Genomic DNA, 24383 nt, shown 5'->3' on the forward strand with positions numbered 1-24383 from the left:
ATAGGTTGTTTTATGTGAATCATATCCATAGAGACCTGTGAACATATCCGTAGTCTTTAAAATAATGAAACAATGGTTTAATGTTGTTGAGTCATTCAATGACATTTAAAATAATATAAAGTCACTTCATTGTTTGAGCGTGTGTGTGTGTGTGTGTGTGTGTGTGTGTGTGTGTGCGTGTGTGTGCGTGCGTGCGTGCGTGCGTGCGTGTGTGTGTGTGTGTGTGTGTGTGTGTGCGTGTGTGTGCGAGATCCGATGATCAACAGCCTCCAATAGGAGGCAGACAGAGGGTCAATGGATGCTGAAGTGGTTGTGATGAAGCTCAGGTTGGAACATTTCTCTCCCTCCATCCATCAGTTCCCCCCCCCCCCCACCCCCCACTCCAACATTCACGTTTCATCTCTGCCTTTCAACAAGGTAATTCTATCCAGACTGAGACTGTGCTCTCTCTCTCTCTCTCTCTCTCTCTCTCTCTCTCTCTCTCTCTCTCTCTCTCTGTGCACGCTCCTCCGTGCACGCGCTCTCTCTCAGAGCCTCTCCGTTGTTTCCTCCTCAGTCTCTCAGAGGGAACACTAGACACTAGAGCTCATCCTCATCATCCTCATCTTCAGGAATAATTTGGGAATAACGCGCGCGCTCTGCGGTGATGAGAACATGTGACACGGTTTGACGTAGTCGGACTTTTTCCATCCTTTAAATCCCGCTGAAGTCTCTGCAGAGGAACAGCGAGAGATGGAAGTTTAGTGTGTTCGGTGCTCTGAGGCTGATACTGTTCCGTTACCGGTGCCGGTGGGCTCTGATTGGTGCAGGGGATCGAGCTGCGTCCCTGGATGTGATCTGATTAAACCGATCCTTTCAGGGCTGTGTTGGACCCACTTTGCGTAAAGGTGAATCTATGACGTTAGATCTGATCACATCGTCCTGACGCGTCGGCGTTTGGATGCGACGCTTCCTCTGCGGCTCAGAGCGGGATTTATTCATCTGGACGGGATTCGAACCATGCACGGAGCTCCTCTATAGGACTGTAGGACCTGAGAGAGTGAGATCAGACCATCTCTGAGGACACGGAGGGACTGAAAAGACGCATTATTGGTGCCCGGGATTCGAACTGTGCTCCATCTCCATCCCTGTCTCTCTCTGCGTCTCTGTGTGGTTTTTGATTAATTTTTGGGGGAAATATCTGAAGACAAGATGAAAGTTGTGATGCTCGTGCTGCTGTCTGTGGTTTTTTGGAGTCAGGAATGGAAATGCGCGCAGTCGGATTCAATCATTCACATCGGTAAGTTCCGCTATGGTTCTTATTCTGATTATAGACGCACTGACTCCAGTTTGTCCTGGAGTTATATTGAAGTGGTTGATGGTGAGGATGGAGGAGAACAAGGAGAACAGGTGGTTGAGGTTGGATGTCGTACTGCAGAGGAGAGGAGAATCCTTCCTCTGCTGCAGTATCAGAGGAGAGAGGACGGTCCCTCCGCTGCTTCTGATGCTTTTCAATATGTGGAGCACTGCTGTGCGCGTGCGTGTGTGTGTGTGCGTGCGTGCATGGAGGAGTGAGCTCTGTCCGTGGACCGTCACCTCCGGCTGAAGGATGAGAGAGGGGGGGTGTGGGGGGTGTAGGATGAGATGAGGACGCACGGTGGTGGTGGTGGGCTCACATTATACAGACGTGCACTATCTCACATGCACACGCTTTAGGCTCCGTTCACACACCAGGTTTTAAAGAACAATTCAGATTTTATTTTTGTGCAGAAATCAGACATTTTTTTCTCGTTCATTTTCCACATTTAATATAATATAATATAAAATGATAATATTTACATTTGTGGCAACATAATATAAGAACAGTATAACAAAATAAATAGGATTATAATGCATAAATGTGACTAAATGTGACTTTCATCAGTTTCAGTTTGAGCTGAATTTATATCTAAACTATAACTGAATGATAAACCTGAACATATCACACCAAATGATACTTCAGTGATTATAGTCGCTTAAATCGCTCGTGATGAGTCATTTGAACATAGTACCACTTATTCTTGCTTCATCACTTCATCAGTGACGTGACGACCAGGGAAGTGACGTAGGGAGAAGCTCGTTGCTGATTGGATGACACAGCGTCACTAGAAGTCTCTTGAAAAGGTCAAAACGTAAAATTTTGAGTGATTTCAAGCGACTCAGATCGCACGAGTCGCATCGGTTTAAGGGAGGTCGCGTCATTTACATTGTTTCAGAATGTGATCTAGTTGCTGAAGTTGGTGTGAACGTCTGTGTTCACACCAGTTTATCGGTAGAATGTGTGTGATGTGAGCTGCCATGATGATACGTTTCACCTCTGCAGGATAAATAGATACTGTACGCTAATTTGGTTTGTTTGGCTACCTTCTTAAGTTTCATATTCCAGTGGAAAAACATAATTTTTATAAGATCCAAACTGTGTTAAAGCTAAATATGAGGAAATAAATCAAAGCGTTGGATGAATTCAGTGAATAAATGTACTTTGAGATTGTTGAGTGTGTCTTCCCTTCGTTGGTTTATTTAGCTTTATATTTATTTAGCTTTATATTTATTTAGCTTTATATTTTATTCTCCCTTGGACTGAAAACAGGAATAAATCTGACTTTCTTTAGCTGTTCTGTATAATCTTTAAAGATGGAATGTTTAGTAATTATAATCTTGTAATTATTGACGTAGATGAACAAACCGTTTCACTCTTTTTGCTGAAGGTGATGATTGGCTAAACACTCCACTATCCTTGCCTGGAGGACCTGGATTAGGATTAGAATCTGGATTAGAACTAAGACTAGGACAATCTAAGGCACATGTGTCAAACTCAAGGCCTGGGGGCCAAATCTGGCCCTTCAGAGCATCCATTTCAGCCTGCAGGACACAATAGAAAACATTCATTGTTGTGAATTATCAAATAATCTAGTTGTAGATTTATCTCAAATTCACAATTTTAGTGAAACTCCACAATATTTTTAGGGGCTCACAGTTTTCCCCATGATTACATCATTAGAATGCAGTCGTTTTTAATTGTAAATTGTAGAAAGAACTCAAAATTTTCAATAAATCTGGCAATTTCTGACAAATTGTTGCACAAAATTTCTCTAAATTACACAAAAAATGGTTATTAACTCAAGTAGTTGTGAAGTGAAGATCCTACAGAGACTGATAATGAAAACTAGGGCAAAATTATGTTAAAATTGCTCTTTTTTTCCAGCTAAAATCATGGCCCACTTGAGATCAAACTGGTTCATATTTGGCCCCTCATTGATCTAAACACAGAACATACTGTAAAGCTCCACCGGTAATACCCAACGTGTTGTTCCATTGAGACCTGGTCTGACTGAAACTCAGAGCTAGCCCTCAGGCTAATTCAGCTATAGCTAGCTCGCTACCTGAAGCTAATTTACCAAGAGCTGGATTGGAGTTTGTTTCTAGGCTTTGGACCAAGTTAGTGTTTCAAATCACACTTAGAACAGCAGCAGCAGAGCCAAATAAAGACATCTGTTCAAGCTCAGTGTGGGTAAAGCTTCTGATTTACAGGTTCAGAATCAGTGAGTGAGGTCATATGTTCGACTGCGTACAGTAGACAGCGATGTTGAACTGGAGAACAGGGACGGAGACGATGCCCTACAGGGTGTATGGTGGGGCTGTAATCCAGGCGTTAGTCGGATCACTCAGCGTCTGATGATCTGACACAGCAGCACGTTCATGTTTCACAGCAAGAAACTAAAAGCATATCTGCTCACAGACTGGAGGGTTTGTTTAAATCCACCTATAAAGAGGAATACATCATGTCTGTAGGTTTTAATGTTGGAAATCAAACCTTTAAATCTGTGTACAGTTTGATCACAGCTGGGTGAAGACAATGGACTTAATCAGTTTAACTAGAGATGCATGATATTACATTTGTTTTTTGCTGATTGCAAAGATCTTTCAGTTTTTGTTGGGAAACAAACAGATTTATTATCATGTTGTCAAACATAAACTGAAAACAAATCTGAAAATAATGTAACATCAGTTATTTCTCCTGTAAAATAAGAAAAATACTTCAGTTTACGTCATTATGCAAGACATTTATTATTATGCCGTTATGACGTCTATGGGTTGATCAAGGAGGTAAAGCCTGTGATTTTATTGGTTGATTATATACTGTAGGCATAAGGGTGTAAGAAAAAATCGATTTGGTGCGATCTCATCGTGCAGTTATCATACAAATCCAAAAAATGTCCAAATCGATTAAAAAAAATAACAATTTAATGTTGCTAACATTAGCAAAACACGTACGCACCATCAGACCTTGTTAAACTACCTCACGTCTCTATGACTTTTAGCTTTATTTTTATAAAACATACTGGACACTTTGATGAATGTATGTGGTTAGTTTGATTTAAGAATTTAAAAACTTAACACAATCAGAATCTGTTGGAGTAGAAAAGTTAAACTTTTTTGAAAATTTTTTTTTTTTATACAGTTTGATGAACATTTGACATTTATAATTATGGATATTGCGATATATCGTAATGTGTATTGTATTTTTTTGCATCGGGGTATATCGTAACATGACGTGTAAATCGTGAATGGTATCATATCGTCACATTCATGTAATGCACAGCCCTAGTGGAATGGACGAGATCTTAAAGCCGATATGATAGCAGACCGATAATATCGTGCATCACTAAGTTTAACACATGGATGCTGACTGGTTTACAAACTCTTTGTTCCTGTTTTAAACCTTCATGTGTAAATAGATCTTTTAATATTTTTAAGTCATTTAGAGAGTGAGATAATAAACTAACATGATATTATTATTATTCAACATTAACGAGTGGTTTCTAATGAACAGAATGCTGCGTATCATTAGCACTAGTTTAATGTTTAAATGACTTTACAGTTGGTCAAAGTTAAACTATTTAATAATAGTGGTTATTTATTTCCACTTATCTGTGTGTGTGTGTGTGTGTGTGTGTGTGTGTGTGTGTGTTAGATAACAGACTCTGATTGGTTCAGTCACACCCCCCCCTGCCCCCACATTACTGCTAATCAATACTTTATTTCCCATGGATGCAGCGTCTGCTTTAAATCACAGGAACCACCTCACAATTAATCCTTTTATTATTTTATACATTCTTTCATGGAATCAAATACTCAGTCTTTCCTTAAGATGTGATCGTGTGTGTGTGTGTGTGTGTGTGTGTGTGTGTGTGTGTGTGTGTGTGTGTGTGTGTGTGTGTGTGTGTGTGATTGACTCAGGACTGCATGGGAAAGAAAGAAAGAAGCTGAATACTCAGCAGGCGCATCACAGTGACATGTCAGAAGTAATCCCTCTTTAATCTCTTTGTTGCTGTTAAAGATGTATGTATGAATGGATGGATGTATGGATGGATGGATGTATGGATGGATGTATGGATGAAAGTGTATCAGAAGAAGAAAATAAATAAATAAAGTTATTAGCTGTTGCTGAGGTCTATTCTGTTCTGTGCTGATATTAAAGGCAGTGTATGGCCAGTGTTTTCCCTCCTGTTCTGTCCAACATTAAGTGATTGAACTGCTGCCCCCCCACCCACCCCCCTCTTTTTTCCTCTGTTCTTGCTTCTCTCTCTCTCGCTCTCTGTCTCTCTGTCTCTCTCTCTGTCTCTCTCTCTCTCTCTCTCTCTCTCTCTCTCTCTCTCTCTCTCTCTCTCTCTCTCTCTCTCTCTCTCTCTCTCTCTCTCTCTCTCCCACTTTGTCTCTCTAATGATCAGCATTCAGGAGGAAGGCGGAGTCCACTCACCACGCTGTGTTCTGCATGGTAATGACTCCCAGCTTTATCAATGCAGTGTGTCTGAGAGACGTTGTGTATGTGTGTGTATATATCTATATATACAGGGAGAATGTGAGGCTATAAAGCTGGATTAACACACACACACACACACACACACACACACACACACACACACACACACACACACACACACACACACACACACACACACACACAGTGTACACTGGGATCTATGAGATCTGCTGCAACGGCACCAGATCAATAAATAAAACAGATATTGGTAAATTTAGCTGAGTCATGTAATAGATATTTAGTGTGCAGTCACACCAATAGATCCTAGAGTGTTTGGTCTGATAGTCCTCATGGTTTGGTCGATGTGAACACAAACCAAGTCTACAGTGGATCAAACAGGAGAATGATTGTTTCTATGGATCTCAGATCGTTTCCAATCAAAGTCTAGAGTGATTAGGTTCATCGTGAACACAAATGTTCTCAGAGCGGATCAAACACAGGAAGTATCAGAGATGACGTAGAACGCATGGCATTGTGGGTGATCAGGAGAACCGGTGTGGGCCCAAACCAGGGTTTTAAAACCAGGAAAAGCAGGACAACTTGTTGCTGTAAATATAAATATATTTTGATAGTTTTCCTCAGTGTCATTTTCAAAATTAGTCGTAGTTATTGACACATTAAGTTGATGAAATTTATGACAAACTTTTAGTCTACAAAAGCCACCAAGCCATACAGATGTTATAAGAAAACAAATCTATTATCACAATAATCTGTTGCTTGTAATATTTGAGCATCATATTTAACAAAGACTGTTACTGATTATTTCCAGCATTAAATCACTGTTTTCAATTATACAAATTAGTTTAAAAACCTCAAACCTGAACCTAATATATCTACTTAGTTACTTTGACTTTTGGGCTTTAGTTACTATTGTTCTAATGGATAGGTAGAATACTTTTTCCCATTGATGTCAGGTTACCTAACGTTACTCTTTTCATCACTAGATCCACAGTTTATGCTTTTTTTCCTTCATAAAATGATAATGTTGAGGGTATTGTCACAATGAACAAAAACCTGCTGGAACTGAAAAAAAAAGACTTTAAAAGCATTAATTCCAGCTTCTGGTGTTAGAGAAGAGAGTTCAGTCATAGTTCTAGTCCTGTTGGGACGATGGAAGAGCAGATGAGAGGGTCAGGATTACTTTAAAGGGGAATAAATGGGGGAGAAGAGACGTCATGTACTGGTTTCTCATTCATTTTGGAGCTTTTTTGGTTCTAACCCATAGGAGAAGGAGGATTTCTAAACATCTCATCTCAGGCTGTGAATGGATGATCTGTCAAGCTTTGTCGTCCACTCGTCCTCTTTGATACTCTCACTTTCTTTTCTTTGTGTGTGTGTGTGTGTGTGTGTGTGTTTTAATCTGCTGTTATGTACCAAATAAATTAAAAAGTTCACCACAAAAACTTCATTTTGCGTCTCACAAGGATCAACACGTGCCGTGTGGGGTGTTGGTGTGCACGCGTCGACGTCTGTGCACGTCTTTCTGACTCAGCCATGCAACCCGTGGAGCAGTGAATGTTGAAACAATCAATAATCATTCCTTTGTGTCATCTTAAAAAAAGTCTTCCCTCATTCACCTCTGCAGCGTAAAGCTGACCTCAGTGTGTTCTACATGTGGTCAACGAGTGAAATTATTCAACAAATGTCTAATTTATAATCCTTTTTTTTTTTATAATTTATAATCCCTTAAAGCAGACTTGGTGGCCCAGGGGCCACATGTGGTCCTTCATCTAATTTAATGTGGCTCCCAAAGTGAAAGTACAAAACGACAACAGTAATACACAAAATGACTCAGAACAGAAAAATATACAAAATTACAGAAAATGACATGAAAAGTACACAAACCCACAGTACTAACAAAGAAGCAAAACCACATCAGAAACACACAAAAAATGCACAAAAAATGCGAAATGGCCACTTAAATACACAATATGACTCAAAAAACATGTTACACGAAAAATACAAAAAGAAAAACAGAAATGCACAAAATGCTTCACAACGAGCAAGACAACAACAAACATACACAGAAAGAGAGAAAAACACAAAATTGCTTTACATTTTTAAAATGTTTTCCTGTATTAGATCACTCATTATTCTAAATGCTGACATGAATGTTGATCATGTGACCCTTTGATCAAACACATTTATCACCATATTGTGTTTTGAGTTCATTTCGACTTGAATCAGAATCAACTCTATTAACCATGTAATGTATGTTACACACATGAGGAATTTGACTTGGTGAACTGTGCTCTCTCTAACAACATTAAATAATAATAATAATAATAATAATTTTTTAAATGACTACTCCTTTGTTAATGCTCATTGAATGGGGCTGTAATGTGATATGGATATTCTATGAGCGAATGTCTAGAGCCTCTAGGAGACATTTTTTACTCTGTAGAAACGAGTCATTGGACTGAATTCTCAGGAACGTGGTACGAGCTGTTTGGCGCTGAGACGTTCCGTGGGACCGGCCGTAGTTCATCAGAACTTGTTATTGTAAAGTGTCCTTGCGTGGCCTGAAAGGTGCTTTTTAAATAAAATGAATGATTATTTTTAATAACATATGTAACATGTGGGTAATGTAGCAAAAATACATTAAAAGGAGCAAAAATATGGCAATAAAAAGTGATGAAAATAGGTTAAAAGATGGAGAGTTTGGTGTGGTTGCAGAAAAATGGTAAAAATAAGTAAAAATGAGAAATCAGAAAATATTCCTAGTGTCTTGAAGGCACCCTCCCAGTGTCTCAGGGTTCTGCCCCTCAGGTTGAGAACCACTGGTTGTGACTATAGTAGAATTTTGTGGTTGTGGGTTCTCGTGGTGATGGAAGGAGCACCGAGGCAGAACCCCTAATCTCTGTGTGTGTGTGTGTGTGTGTGTGTGTGTGTGTGTGTGTGTGTGTGTGTGTGTGTGTGTGTGTGTGTGTGTGTGTGTGTGTGTGTGTGTGTGTGTGTGTGTGTGTGTGTGTGTGTGTGTGTGTGTGAGGCTGAAGCAGGATGACAACTGGCTGTAAGAGAAAGTCTTATGTCTTGTGGAGGTTCCTCTCAGCGTGTGTGTGTGTGTGTGTGTGTGTGTTGGAGGGGGATCTGAGCAGATGGACCGACACACGCTGCACTTTAGGGATGATTGTGTTGTTCTGTGTGTGTTTTTATCCTGTGGATACTAGACAAATGTCATCTGAAGACTAAACTGTTGTAGAGCGATGAAGTCAGTGGGTCAAAGCACCTGCTTCTCTTCATGTTTATTATCCACATGAAATCTAGATTTTCTCTCTTTAGCATCATTAAATACACAAAAAACACACAACAACTGAAAAATATACAAAACAACAAAAATAAGAAATGATAAAAAATATACTAAATGACAATAATACACAACAACTGAAAGATATGCAAAATGACCAAAGTGATGACTCCAATATATAAGATGTAATGAAGAGACATAATACAAAGAAATACACAATTGACTGAGAGAAATACACACACAAAAAAGAAAATAATGCACAGAAAGGACAAGGAAAAAAATGACAGAGGAAAATATCCAAAAATCAGAAAAGAAAGACATAAAAAAATACACAAAATTGACTGAAAAAACACAAGACAGAAAAAACATGCACAATGACAGGAAAACAACACAGCCTGTTACAGTTACATGTACAGTACTTTAGTATAAAAGTATCTAGTCTGTACAGGATCCATCAATGTGTGAATATTATTGATCTCCTTTAGTTTGTAAGAAATCAATGTCCATACAGTGATATTTGTGATTATGTTGCACACACACACACACACACACACACACCCAGGAGGGACTGTTGTTACTGTCACACAATGATAAATTATGTCCCTCATTGAACAATTCCTCTCAGATGATGAAGTCGGGTTGTGAAGCGTTTGGACGCTGCCTACAGTCGTTCATGGAACGTTTGTTCTGAACGCCGTCAGCTCTGAGCAGTTACTGAAATAATAACGGAATAGTTTTAAATTGGACTTAAAGGAAGTGTGTGTGTGTGTGTGTGTGTGTTCTCACAGCACAGTGAACACAGTTGCCCTCTCTCCTCTTTAGTCTTTCCAGCTTTTTTCTGCTTGACGTGATTCTGCTGCTCCAGTCTGTTTTAGTCTGTTTTAGTCTGTATTAGTCTGTTTTAGTCTGTTTTAGTCTGTATTAGTCTGTTTTAGTCTGTTTTAGTCTGTTTTAGTCTGTTTTAGTCTAGTCTGTATTAGTCTGTATTAGTCTGTTTTAGTCTGTTTTAGTCTGTTTTAGTCTGTTTTAGTCTAGTCTGTTTTAGTCTGTATTAGTCTGTTTAAGTCTAGTCTGTATTAGTCTGTATTAGTCTGTTTTAGTCTGTATTAGTCTGTTTTAGTCTAGTCTGTTTTGGTCTGTTTTAGTCTGTTTTAGTCTGTTTTAGTCTAGTCTGTATTAGTCTGTATTAGTCTGTTTTAGTCTGTATTAGTCTGTTTTAGTCTAGTCTGTTTTAGTCTGTTTTAGTCTTTTTTCGTCTGTTTTAGTCTGTATTAGTCTGTATTAGTCTCACTGGAGGGTAAGTCACCCTGAATGGGCACAGAACAAGGTGTGCGTGTGCGAATGCGTGTGTGTGTGTGTGTGTGTGTGTGTGTGCGCGTGTGTGTGCGCGTGTGTGTGTACATATTGTTTAAACTTGAGTGCGTTTCAGTTCCTGCACTGATTCATGAGCGAGGCTGAAAAAAGGAGAAACATCTTGGTTTTTCTAAGTTTATTCTGCTTTGTGCACACATGATGAAGCTTGTGTGTGTGTGTGTGTGTATTTATGTACTTATAAAAGAGACAGAGAGTGGCTACCCGCACGCACCGACTGAGAATGTGCACAATAACACACTCGTGCAGCACTTTTAAACCCTGGGAACATTTCCCTTTATTGTCGTGGCTCGCTTCATTCATTCGTAAATGATTCATTGAAAACACGGCGGGGGTAACATCATTGTACCATAGCTTCTTAAACTCAAGCGCATGTATGCATCCATACACACTGCTTTCATTCACAGTTCAAACACATGTTTTTTTAATATTTTATGCTTTTGTTTGTGTATTTTTCTCCCAAACTCCTCTGACCTTTTTCATTTCTAAGTATAATTCATTTCTGAGAACTGGACGACGACATAAAAACAGCTCCTTGGTAATTTTTTCTGGGTCTTTTTGTTAAATATTCAATAGAAAACGTGCAGACCTCTTCATTTAAACAACAAAAGCGTGTTTATAAGTGAATGATTTGATTCAGCAGCAGAGCAGAACATTCAGTGCAGCTAAAAATCACATGTTTCACCAACTAATCATTAAGTTTTGTGAGAACAAAGAGAAAAAATACTTCATTTAAACAATAAAGCTTAGGATTTTGTTCTTTTCGCCTGCTTCGTTTGCACAAGTTCATCACTGAACATTTTCAAAGTAAATGCACCGTTCTTTTACTACTTTTGATCTTTTTACTTCTGTTAATATCGAGATTCAAGATTTATACTTTGGCAATGTAGAAAATTACAATATTTACATATTTATTAATTGATCTGAATGTTATTCACTGTTATTCAGGAAATGTATTATTATTTGGGCCATAGTGTATAGTAAACTTAAAGATGGAAATCTTTGTTTTATTCAGAAATAAAATCGGTTCAAAGTGACCAAAAATGGTGGAAAAGGTGGTGAAATGGGATTTTAAAAACCACAGAAATTAGTTAAAAGTTGCAAATTGGATAAAAACATAGAGAAAAAGTGGCAAAAAGTGTCAATATTAGAACAATTAGTTTAAACTGATAAATAAAGGACATGACAAATGGTGAATGTGGTTCAATTGGCAAAAATAATCACAAAATATGGTGGAGTAAATGTGCAGAAAAGTCAATGAAATGTGATGTAATTTAATGTGATGTGAAGTGTCAGAAATGCAGCGAAGATTAATTAAAAGGAGCAAAATTATGGCAAAAAAAAAAGGTGAAGAAAATAGGTTAAAATATGGAAAGTTTGGTGTAGTTGTAGAAAAATGACTAAATACGTCACGTCCTGTGACGTGTAATTATTGTTTCTGTTTTAACCACACATTTAATATGGAAACGTCTGAATAACCTCATGAAACAATAAAAAGTTTTATTTAAGTGTTTCTTTTTTTAATTCAGGTGATTCCACCAGTTTTTATGATCATTTATTTTTTTTAGATTTTGCACATATCCAAGAGTAAGAGAAACATTTATTTGTTTAAAAAATGTATATTTTTATTGGATTTTCCCATTTTGAGAACAAAAATGTAGATATGAGTTTTAGTGCATGCTGTTCAGTCCTTTGTGATCAGGATTAGATTTGAGTGAAACTGAGATTAAATGAAAACAAAGAGAGGATGAGTGGCTTTGTGATTCATCTCTATCAGATGAAACCATTTTCACTGTAAATTAAACACAACAATACTGAGACTTTTCCTTCATTACCTTCATTATTATTATTATTATTATGTGTCATAAATATGATGCACAGATAAAAGGCCAATAGAGAAGCTTTTCACCTTTTATAAATCCCTATTTTTAGTTCATTTACATGTTTTTTTTATGCTCCACCTCATGCTGTTAAACCTCATCCACATGTTTTTCTCTATCTGTAATATTTACACAGTTTTAATACATGTGATAAATGTCATGTTGCTGCTGTTGTCTCAGTGTTGCAGATTAAATCCTGGTGTATTTGATGATATAAATAATCTGTAGAACCCTCAGATGTTCCATGTAACAGACCAGATTAACAGAACAAGAGTTTGGTTCGACTCTCGGCCAAAGGTTGAGTTTTATTTTCTGTGCTCGGATTTGAATCATTTCTAGATACATTTTTAGTTTCTTTGCACCATTTTTGATCTTTACAATACTTTTCACTTTTATAATACACATAATTTCAAATATTTACTTTCCAAAATGCTTGAACTTCATCATTTATTTATTTATTTATTTATTTATTTATTTATTTATTTATTTATTTATTTATTTATTTATTTATTTATTTCATGAAAATGCAAACCAACATAGATTTTCTATTTACATCAAATAATATCACAGACTAAATGATACTTTTCATGATTGTAAAAGAGCAGTGAGAAGAATATAATTCTTATATTTCTGCTCCTTAACTTAATCAATACATAATCAATGCCCCCCCCCCCATCAATCATGATTCTCTAATAACCCAAATCTGACAAACAAAATGTAGAAATCACCTCATGAGTCAAAGTTCTAAAGCATATTAGCAGTTTTTTTTGTCCTATACATTTTTAAAATTTTGATGAATTAATATGAAACGATGAAACAGAATAAATGAAACAGCCATGTTTCTTTTTAATGAGCTATGTTTTATCCACCCCCCCCACACACACAGTTTGTCCTCTTTAATCCTCCCCCTCATCCTATATTTCCACCTTTTCATCATGGTTTTCCTCCCGTCTGTGATTACAGGAGGTGTAGAACACGCTAACACGCTAACGTCTGTGTAACGTTTAATTCACGCTGTTTGTTTGTTTGACACACTTGGCAGCTTGTCACACAACTTCCTACGTCACGTGTCCACGGTTTTGCTCTCAGCGTTAAAAACAACCATTTTTAAACAGTCACAGAGGAACTGACCGCTAACATATTCATATTTAAAGATAATCACAGCCGTACATGCTTTACAAATATATAATTATAGAGGTCAGACCATTATATTCATTTAAATTATAGTGAACTAAACTCTCTAAACCTGAGGGAATGAGAATGTGAGAATTTTAAGCAGTTTATTACAGTGTGTTGCTGTGTTATATTAGCTTCATATTAAGAGAATATTTACTAACTATTGAACTAATCACATAAAATGAATAGTTTAACTAAATTCAGCTTTAAATTCCACTCATTGTTTTAAATTTGTAGATGAAGCTTTAGGGAACCAGTGTTTGAGACACAGATTAGTGTTTGTTCACTAATCGCTGTTCAACAAATAAAAAAGCATATGAAATTATAGAGGTACTCATGATATAAAGGGGGTTCATATGATTTGACAAAATAGCAAAGCGGTACACGGGACAAAGATCGGGAACCACTGGCCTATCGGAAGTTGTAGAAAGTATTATTGTACTCATACTGTACAAATAATGTAATAGATTAAACAGCTAGCTGATATAACGACTAGTACACATGAAACAATCACATTTAAGACTAATTTAATTTACTATAAACAGAAATAAACTACTGATGTCATCCTACTTAATGTTAAAATAAAATAAGATTAATATATCCCAGTTTATTCTTCAGAAAGTAACACTTTTTTGTCTTAACTGACCACTTTTACAAGTGTTTTAGTTTGAAATTAATTATTTTGAATTAAATAATTCTGATTTAAAGTATTCTGTTTTGTGTTTACATGGAAATAGTCATTCTAAAATGAGATTTACATGGAAAATCAAACAATTCAGAATTAAAATCAGAATAAACCAGTCCTTTAGTTCAGATTCAACCTTGATTCTGAATGGTCCTTTTTATTCAGAATGAGTTGTTAACACAGTGATTTTTAATATTTCATAAAGAGGATTTAATTTTCTTTCTGAATTAAAGGGGATTTAAAGTTCTCATGTAAATGTAGTCACTGTCTTTTTTAATTAAAACATTAATGAAAACCAACTTTAGCTCAATAATTACCCTTAAAATTCAATCATTTCAAAGTTCATCTGAGAAAAAGATGAAAAAAAACACTCGGGTCGTTTAACTGTGATTAAATCGTAACTTTTCAGTGTTAAAAACTTTTCTCACCTTATGAATGGTTGTTTTTGGTTTTGTGTTGGATTAAATAATAGTGAAACCACCTGTAAAGAGTCCAATTAATCAAAGTGTTAATTATGGAGCAGCTTAGCCAACTCTAATCAGCAGATACTTATTATTACAGCCACACCAACCAGCTTTAAAACACACTTAGTCATCCAGTACACACACACACACACACGCACGCACGCACGCACACACACACACACACACACCTGCAGGGCACCAAGCATGTAAAGAAGCATCCCGCGTGTTTACGGTAATAATAAAGCTGCATAAAGTCGTCCTGTATGTAGCGACATTCATCCCAAGGCTACAAAGAAGCTCTGCTGTGAAATAAATTCAGACGTGGCGTGCTATGCAAAGCACCCTGGGTAATATTAAATATGCATAGCAGTAACAACAGGATGCTGGAATTGTCCGTGTTGTTTGTGGTGAAAACATGTTTGGAGTCGAGCTGTTAGCGTAGCACGTAGTGTTTTTCCACTGTCACATATCGGATGTTTTGTGTTGTATTTCGTCATTTGATCATGTTTTTATTTGTTTTCCTGCTTTTAGTTCATTTAAATTCTCACTTGTTATATTTCTCTAAAATCGAAAAAGCTGTAATTACATCATTTAATGTAATAGCAGTAAAATAAAGGATCATTAGATTCTGATCATGGTTGCATTTTAAAGCTCATCATTGCACATGGTTTATAACGCTCAACATCTGGATTATTGTCTTTAAATATCTGCTAAAGTAGATTTAGATCCTCAGAAATATTTTCTCTGTGAATGACTTTAGCCTCAGTAAATTAATTTAACTTTATTTATAGAACAGCAAATACAAGGAGTCGTGTCAGGGTACGCATTGCTAAATGTAAAGCTAATACCAAATGTAAAGCTAAAGCTAGATGCAAAGTTAATGCTCGATGTGACGTTATTGCTAGTTGTAAAGTTTGTGCTAAATGTAAAGTGAATGTGAAATGTAAAGTCAATGTTAAATGTAGACTTAATGCTGAATGAACAGTTAATGCTAAATGTAAAGTTAATGTGAAATATAAATCAAATGCTAAATGTAAAGTTAATGCTGAATGTAAAGTTAATGCTGAATGTAAAGTTAACTCTAAATGTAAAGTTAATGCTGAATGTAAAGTTAATGCTGAATGTAAAGTTAACTCTAAATGTAAAGTTAATGCTGAATGTAAAGTTAATGCTGAATGTAAAGTTAACTCTAAATGTAAAGCTAATGCTAAATGTAAAGTTAATGCTAAATATAAAGTTTATGCTAAATGTAAAGTTGATGCTAAATGTATAGTTAATGCTGAATGAACAGTTAATGCTAAATGTTAAGTTAATGCTGAATATAAGGTTGATGCTAAATGTAAAGTTGATGCTAAATGTAAAGCTGATGCTAAATGTAAAGCTGATGCTAAATGTAAAGTTGATGCTAAATGTAAAGCTGATGCTAAATGTAAAGCTGATGCTAAATGTAAAGCTGATGCTAAATGTAAAGTTGATGCTAAATGTAAAGTTTCCACAAAAGCAATGAGGATGGAGAGGAAAATGTTCATTAGAACAAGAAATAAAAGGGAGGAGCTAAACTCTGAGAGAAGTGGGGAGATAAACACTGATAGAAGGGGAGGAGCTAAACACGTAACAAAAACTTTTTTTCATTTATTCAATATTATTCGTTAAAATGAGTTTTAATGATAGATTTATTATTCTGTGGTGATGTCATGCTGTATGTCTGTAGATACTGACCCTGTTGTTGTGTCTGTATAATAAACAGAATATTAATAAATCAGGATCAGAGTGAGAGGTTTATCTTATCTTATTAACATCTGAACATGGACCAAACCTTCAGGTCTTTATTTCTCTGTCTGTAGATTTTCTCCTTCACCTCATTTTATTCACTTTTACACTTTATTCACTTTAGATGCTGAACTACAATATTTTAACCCTTGATTTTTCCCCTCCAGTTTAAATATTTACGTTTATGACAGATAAACACTGTAAATGACTCATCCATGGATTTAAACCTACAACGTTTGTGCACTGATAGCAAAAACAAACCCAAACACAACATAAATAAATAAATAAAAACTGTTTATTACTCTGTTGTGATTAACTGTGAAATATTTTGACATGTTAACTTTTTTTGTTTTATCAGTTTTACTATTATTATTATGTTTCTGAATGCTTCTCTGTTTGCATTCATTAATGCTGATGTTTTCTCCCCATAAGTTTGTTTTATTATTATCGTTATCATTATTAATAAAAGGTTGTTAAATTGTGGCTTAGGTTTTAACACACTTGTGCCTTTTAGTCGCTTTTAACATTATTTATTTATTACTATTTACTTCCATTTATATTTTAATATTTCTGCTGTATGATGATTGAGTGACACCAACAAGATTTTGTTGTATTGTTTTCAGTGCAAAGACAATAAAACTTTTATCTAAATAAGAAAAATAAAAACAGACAAAAACCAAACCAAACTTAAACTACGCACAAACAAAAAACTCTTATTTTATTTTGGACTTTAAATGCTGCATATAAATGATCTTTAAACTTCTTTTTATTTTGCTACAAAGGAAAACACTCGTACTCTGTTTCTGCAGAACATCTGTTTTATTATTATTCACCGTGTCACTGCTTTTTGTAGCATTTGAATTCAATGAATAAATAAATAAAAATACATTTAAAAATATGAGGAGGGTCAAAGCTTTAAAAAAATCCTCTTTTCCCTTTTTTTGAAAGTCTTTTAAAACCAAATATTTAAGATGTTTCAACAACTGTTTATTCTAAAGGTATATGTTTCAGACTTTAATCATAATATAAACATTCTATTAAAATAACAGTTTTATTAGAAACACACGAGAGGAAATGAGAATAATACTTAACAGTCCTGAGTAGCTGTTGTATGTAAATATATATATAAGTAAAAGTACTTCTTACATTATTAGAAAATACTAAATATACCAGAGTGTATAAAAGTGCTTATGCAGCATTTGCAGTAAAAACAGTTATTACATTAAATTAATCTGAAAAACCTTTCATTAATCTCTAACATATCCACATATTTTATTACATAATTTATTATTCTACTTTGATCCAACAAAAAACTATTAAATACTGGAGCTGATTATTGATTATGGGAATATGAGTGAAATCTGTTTTCTTTAGTTAAATAAAAGTGGACTGAAAATAAAATACATGTTATAAAAGAAGTACTTCTACTCTACACACTGTGGTAAATATATTTCATTTAGGGGTTAATTGTGGAGCAGATTATAGGTGCAAAAAATTGTAATTTTATCATTATTTTTTCTTAGTTCTATGCATTAATAATATATACGTACATTAATAAAAGAAAAACACATTATCCAAGCAACAAATGACAGATCTTCACCTAAATGTCTTTGATTTTGTGATACATTTTTGTTTAATTTAAGGAAATTTTGTAATAATTTAGAGAAACTGGCAGGATTTTGGAGAAAATTGAGATTTGTGATTAAAAATGACTGACATCATGTGACATAGGGACGGGAAAACTGTGAGTCACTGCACATTTTAAAGGAGTTTGATTGGATTTGTGTATTTTGAGAGGCTGAGATGTCAACAACTGTTGTAATTTACACAATAATTCATGATTAGATGCTGTAAAGCAGTGTCTCATGTTCCCCCTGAGGATCTCTTTAGATTAGGAGAACCTTCGTCACTACAATTTAGTCACTTTTCTCATTTTATTTACATATTGTTAACATGTTGGTCTCTGAAATCTACTACAGCTTGAAAATGTCAACGTGTACATTTAACGCACACTAAATATCAATTCTGTGCAATACAATTATTGTCAGTTACGTGCCGTCAGGGTAGGCAAGGTAGGCAGTGCCTACCCAAGGGTGAAATGATATTTTGATTATTTAATTATATATATTTTTTTTTATTTAATTATAAATTATTTATTTATTTTATTTCCAATAGCCTACAGTACCTATAAGTTTGAAAGTGTCCGCATTTTGTGCGTTTCATCGCCCAAATGACTAAACAGCTGTTTCCTGGAACAGCTTTTTTTTCGCTCCGCTGTAAGGCAGAGGGAGGCCACGCCCCCTCCCAAAGGCACGTCGCTCTTCTGCCTCCGTTCTCATTGCGTGAGTTCACGTGTTTGCGCATGCGCAGTCAGGTCCCTAATGTGACATCAATTTATGCGTAAAGGCATCGTAGAGAGCTGCCTTTGCACGTAACTGTGCTATGCTAAATGCTATACGTAAGTTCACAGCACATTAGTGAATAGATGACACGTGACCACTGCTGATACGTTCTCTAGCTAGTGGGCGGGACAACACTACAGTCAGGATGACAGCGATAGAGATGATAGAGAAACTTTGTTTAGAGGAAAAACGACATCTTTTAAAAGATGGAGACCAACACCTGAGATACCAGAGCTTCACTAAGGTAAAGTCAGAACATGTTTCATACTTTTCACAGTGAATGGAACAAAAGGAAGGATTGACTTTGTGGATGTTCCTCACTGAGGATGTTCTAAGTTGTTATTTTCTCCATGTTTCTGTGTTTCCAACACAAACAACAGATGTGCTGTCGTGTCATTAGATATATGTTGTTGGAGAGTATGGAGGCTATAGTAAATAATGTTTATGTTTCTTTAATGGTGTTTATGATGTTGATTTTGTTAGATGATAAATACTTCATGTGGATCTTATTGGGTTTTTTCTTTCTTATTATGAATTTTATATTTTGATAAGCGCATTGAGATGACTTTGTTGGAAATTGCTTTATACAAATAAAATTGATTTGAATTAAATTAACACTTGACAGCAGAAACATATGAAATAGTCATTGGTGTTCTCTATTTGCAACGTGCCTACCTAACCCTAGTGGTCACAGCACGTCACTGATTATTGTATATCAAAGAATATATTTACCTCAATTTTTAGTAATGTGTGTAACATGTTAGTAACAATTTAATATGATATTAAGGCCACAATGTTGTTTATTCCATTAATGCAGTTTATTGTCAAAGGGTGGAAAAGATGTTGGATGAGCATGTACAGTATCAGAATTAGGCTTAAATATGACTCAGCATGTTGGAAATAGATTCATCAATGTTTCCATGTACCCCCTGTAATGTGTTCAAGTACCCCTAAGGGTACACGTACCCCTGGTTGAGAACCACTGCTCTAAAGCACTGGTTCTCAAACTTTCAGTTTCACTTTCTCTAATTTTTGAATCCAAGTCGTCCTTATGACCGACTACAACATTTAAATCATCTATAAATCATAATGATGGGCTGATTTTTAACATTTTAAATAATTTCATTTCGTAAATAAGTGAATGAAACAATATTTAGTTTTTCCTGAATAGATTTATTTCTGTCGTTTTTTTAAATTTATGATCATCTTCCTCGAGACTGATGTTTGTATTTTCAGTTCATGTTCTAATCAATCTGATCATTTCTATCATCATCTTGTGTGTTTTGTTGTTTATTCTTTTTATTCCTCAGGAAATTTTCCTCTTATTTTGTGTGTTATGTCGTTTTGTATGTTTCTGTTATTTTTGTGTATTTTGTAGTGATCGTGTGTATTTTTCTCTCATTTAGTGTGTATTTGTTTTTTGTGTTGCTGGTAATAGTAAGTATTTTTCTCTTTTAGTGTGTGTGTGTTTTTGGTGTCATTTTGTGTATTTTGTTGTTTGTCTGTTTTTTTTTTTTTCAATTATTCAGTATATTTTTCTCTTATTTTGTGTGTTTTTGTTGTTGTTTTGTGAGTTACTGGTAATGTTTAGTGCCATCACGTACCCCCATTTAAGAAACACTGCTCTAAAGGGCCGTATTTGGCCCCCGGGCCTTGAGTTTGACACGTGTGTGTTGTAGTGTCATTTGTCAGGACTGAGTCAGCGTGAATGTGTGGAAGGAGACGATCTAAAGGAGAAGTGAAGCAGTTAGCTACGTGAGGCTAATGCTTTTATAGCTTCAGGGAAAAACATTATCTCTGCCTGTTTCTTCTTCTGCTGCATCACAGTAATAATATATAATATACAGTTTATATATATATATATAACACAGTAGTATATGAGACATAAAAGTTTGATTAGTCAATGAAAATCACGTTGAATCACGATTGCTAGGCTAGCTTTAGCATTGATGTCTGTAATTAATAAATATCTTTATGGCATTAAAAGAGAAGAATAGAACAGGCTACTAGTAATCCTTATGCAAATATTTTATTCAATTACACTGGTGCTGTAGCATAAGTCTTGTAGCTAAATCTTAAAAAGTTAAGCTGTAAATCCTCTTTAGGGTCGAAGCTTTAATCATCAGGATATTGTTGTTTTTCGTCTTAATAATAACCAGTGATTCCTGGTGACCTGAGTCAGTCGTACACATCCACACTAAGACACACTATGTACACACTGTTACACACACTATGGTTGAAAAGTACACACAGCGACATGTAAATGACAAAGGACACAGCAGAAGTGGATTAATCCAAAGTTAAGCTACAATAACAAGGGGAAAGATTTGAATAAAACACAACAAAATACACGTGCACACTTAATTTTATTTGTAACACAAAGGATTACGACTACAGTGAGTGTGAACGCTTTTTAAAACCTGTGTTTGTCTCCACTTACATGTTGAAGGGCTTCAGGTAGATTATATTCTATATATATTTATTTCATATTACAGCTCAGAGTAAATAAAGTTGCTGCTTTAGCATCAACTCAAGGTCGAACATTGGAAACTCATTAAAACATGGCAGCTGCAGCTTTAAATACTCTGTAAAAAAAATACACCCTCATAAAATGATAAAATGATAGAAACATAAATAAAAAAAACAATTTGAAAAGCGTTTTCATGAGTGGAACTAAAACAGTTTTTAATGGGAGTGTTTCATCTGTTTCCACTGGTGTATTTATGTATTTATTTATTTATTTATTCGAATGATTAAAATAGATACAATGAAATCTATTCCTACCCCCATTTTTACCATTAACAAATGCAAAATCCAATAAAATAAATGGACAATACAAGAAAAATGACTCCAGTCGAGCTCTTTAAAAAAACAAAACATGAAATGAATCGTTAACATCTGTGAGATTTACATTCCATAATATATTTAGTAATTTTTTAAGCTGCATTATATTTATACTTTGTTTAATAGTTTAATTAAAGATTGTTCCACAAAACTAACAAATGAAAATATACATAGTTTTTAAACTGGTCTGAGCAATAGTTTAGTTTCCCTCTAAAGTTTAAACCTGTGTGTGTGTGTGTGTGTGTGTGTGTGTGTGCGTGTGTGTGTGTGTGTGTGTGTGTGTACCATGGAGGTGGAAATGTCAATAAAATCTACTTTCCTGCTCCGTTTATCAGCAGTGGATGGATCGATATTAAACCTGCAGAGAACACACTAGATGATGGAGGTAACGCTTAAGAGACAATATTTGAGGTCAGAAAGGTGGATTATTATAATAACCCAGTTATTATAACCGAACACACACAAAGATAAATGAAAAAGTGAATCTTTGTTTAGGATTAAAGTTTATAAGGAGAAACTTCTTCCTCAGTTTCTTTAAATTCAAGCTTTTTAGTCACAGTTTCTTCACTTCCTGGTTTGACGTTTGGTGATGTAAATGTTTAATATATGTGCATTCACAAAATCTATTTATATATTGTATAAATGTAATATAAAATTACACAATGTAAAAAACTATATAATATATATTTTAAAAGAATAAAATGCAATTGTAGTTTTAAACATATTTAATGTTTAAAAAAAACAAAAAAACTTTTATCCCTTCCATGATCTGTATAAATTATGCAAAATATGAAATTCTAACAATTTTTTGTTTTTGAATCAAAGACACTTTGATTAGAATCACTGCATATTGTTAATTGCACTTTTTATCAGAATAAATATGAAAGATTTTAAAAACTTTTTTTGTGTGTTTATTTTCCAACATTATTTTCTATTGACTTTTGATCAACAGTTTAACACATACACATTGTACACACACAATAGTTTATTCCTGTGTACAACCAACATTGCACAGATTACTTTTGTATAATCTGTATTTCATGTGTAACCGAACAGTCCAGTAAGTGTTAGCCGTGGTGCTAACGTGCTAGCAGAGCGAGCAGTGCCAGCAGCTAACCGTTAGCCGTGGTGCTAACGTGCTAGCAGAGCGAGCGCTGCCAGCAGCAGCTATATTTGTCTCTCTTTTCTTCTCATTTGGCCGAACATCAACAGCAGGACCTGGCCATGTAACGTGTTATCAGAAACACGCTCTGCCAGAAATACCGTCTCTGAGCTGCTGGCGTGTGTTTCTGGCTCTGGCTTTGATTAGCTGTACTGAGCCAGTTTGATCTGCATGATTTGACCAATGATGATAAATGATACAAACAGCTTTGGTTTGTTTTCATCACCCACCGACTTCCACTTCTCATATTTACACTTTAAAAATGTTTGACTGATTATAACAACTATGATTTATTACATTTCGTCTTCGTTTTTTATTGGTTTCCTGTGATGTGATTGTGCTTCTATTTTCCTGTTTTAGCAGCATTTTATTCTTTTTATTTGCTGTTGTAGAAATCAGGAAATGCCATAAGCTGTATTCCTTTACATTAGGCTAAAAGTACAACATTTTTTAAATTTCATAAAGTTTTAAACACTTTATAATTTTTGTATCTTTTGCGCATCAGTTTACAAATTTCCGTTACATTTCAATTTCCTCATCTTTCCATATTTCCACATGCTTCTGGAATTCTGCTACGCCCCCTAGTGGGGAACAGAGACATGACAGGTGGGCGTGACAAACAGGAGGACGTTTTTCAATTTCATGCCAATCTCCTTAACTTTTCTTCATTGAAAATAACGATAATTAATGCTAAACACACAAAGAAAGTAATAATGAGAAACTAAAAATGTAGCAGTAATTAAAAGAGCATTTAATTATTAGAGTTTAATAGATATGCACCAAGAACTAAACGTAAGGAGGGCGGGTGAAGCGCCCACAAGAGGCTGTACGTGCGCGCCCCCCAGTGGCTGGAAATCCTTTCCTTTTCTCCACCCTGGACCCCCTGACACACCCACCCACCCCGCCCACACGCTATGTTCTCCAGTTTCTGTGTGACTGTTTTGCTTTTATTGCACATATTCCAAGGAGGTTTTTTCCTAGTTTTATACTGTCCTCCCCAATAGGGAACCTATTCCTATTGTTGTCCTCCCATGTTATATGTGATTGTCTTCGAACGGAATGAAACTGAAATTTAATTTTGTTGCTCTGTAACATATGCAATAATAAATAAAGCTGATTCTGATTCTAAAGTGGAAATAAAGTGTAAAAATAATGATTTACGTCCCAAGGACGTGCAAAAATTACCTACCCCCTAACTATGGCCAATTACGGAACAATTGGTAAATATTTCTGAATTTTTTGAGACCGAAGTGCGTAGTGCTTTTTGTTGAATTTAAACACAAATATCTAATAACTACTTAATAACTATTACTATTGGGTAATTCCATGTAATTTCATCAGGCTAAAAAAATCTGAATTTTTTTATTCAATAGTAACATTGTGAATATTGAAAGGGGGGGTGTTTCCTTATTTTTCTTCCATGTTCATCTTCCAATAAGGAACTCCATCACATAGAAAGGTAAATATGGTATAGTAATAAGCTCCACCTACTCTCTCAGAATACATATCTGCTGTACATCCTATCTGGTGGACATGTCAG

General features: G+C 35.3%; 1 protein-coding gene across 4 annotated transcripts in view; it reads left to right on the forward strand.

The window, feature by feature from the left end:
* The first annotated feature begins 568 nt into the window (after window positions 1-568).
* grid2 (glutamate receptor, ionotropic, delta 2) overlaps window positions 569-24383 on the forward strand; it is a 537682-nt gene continuing 513867 nt past the window's right edge. For 3 of the 4 annotated variants that reach the window (XR_003674813.1, XM_028457897.1, XM_028457899.1), the window contains exon 1: window positions 569-1279. Coding sequence is in view for 3 of the 4 variants with exons in the window: in XM_028457897.1 (XP_028313698.1) it covers window positions 1192-1279 (88 nt within the window). In the remaining variant the exon portion in view is untranslated. The remainder of the gene's footprint in view (window positions 1280-24383) is intronic. The other variant, XM_028457896.1, reaches the window with a different exon arrangement.

The sequence above is a fragment of the Gouania willdenowi genome, chromosome 9 (assembly GCF_900634775.1).
Source record: "Gouania willdenowi chromosome 9, fGouWil2.1, whole genome shotgun sequence".
Taxonomy (NCBI): Eukaryota; Metazoa; Chordata; class Actinopteri; order Blenniiformes; family Gobiesocidae; genus Gouania; species Gouania willdenowi.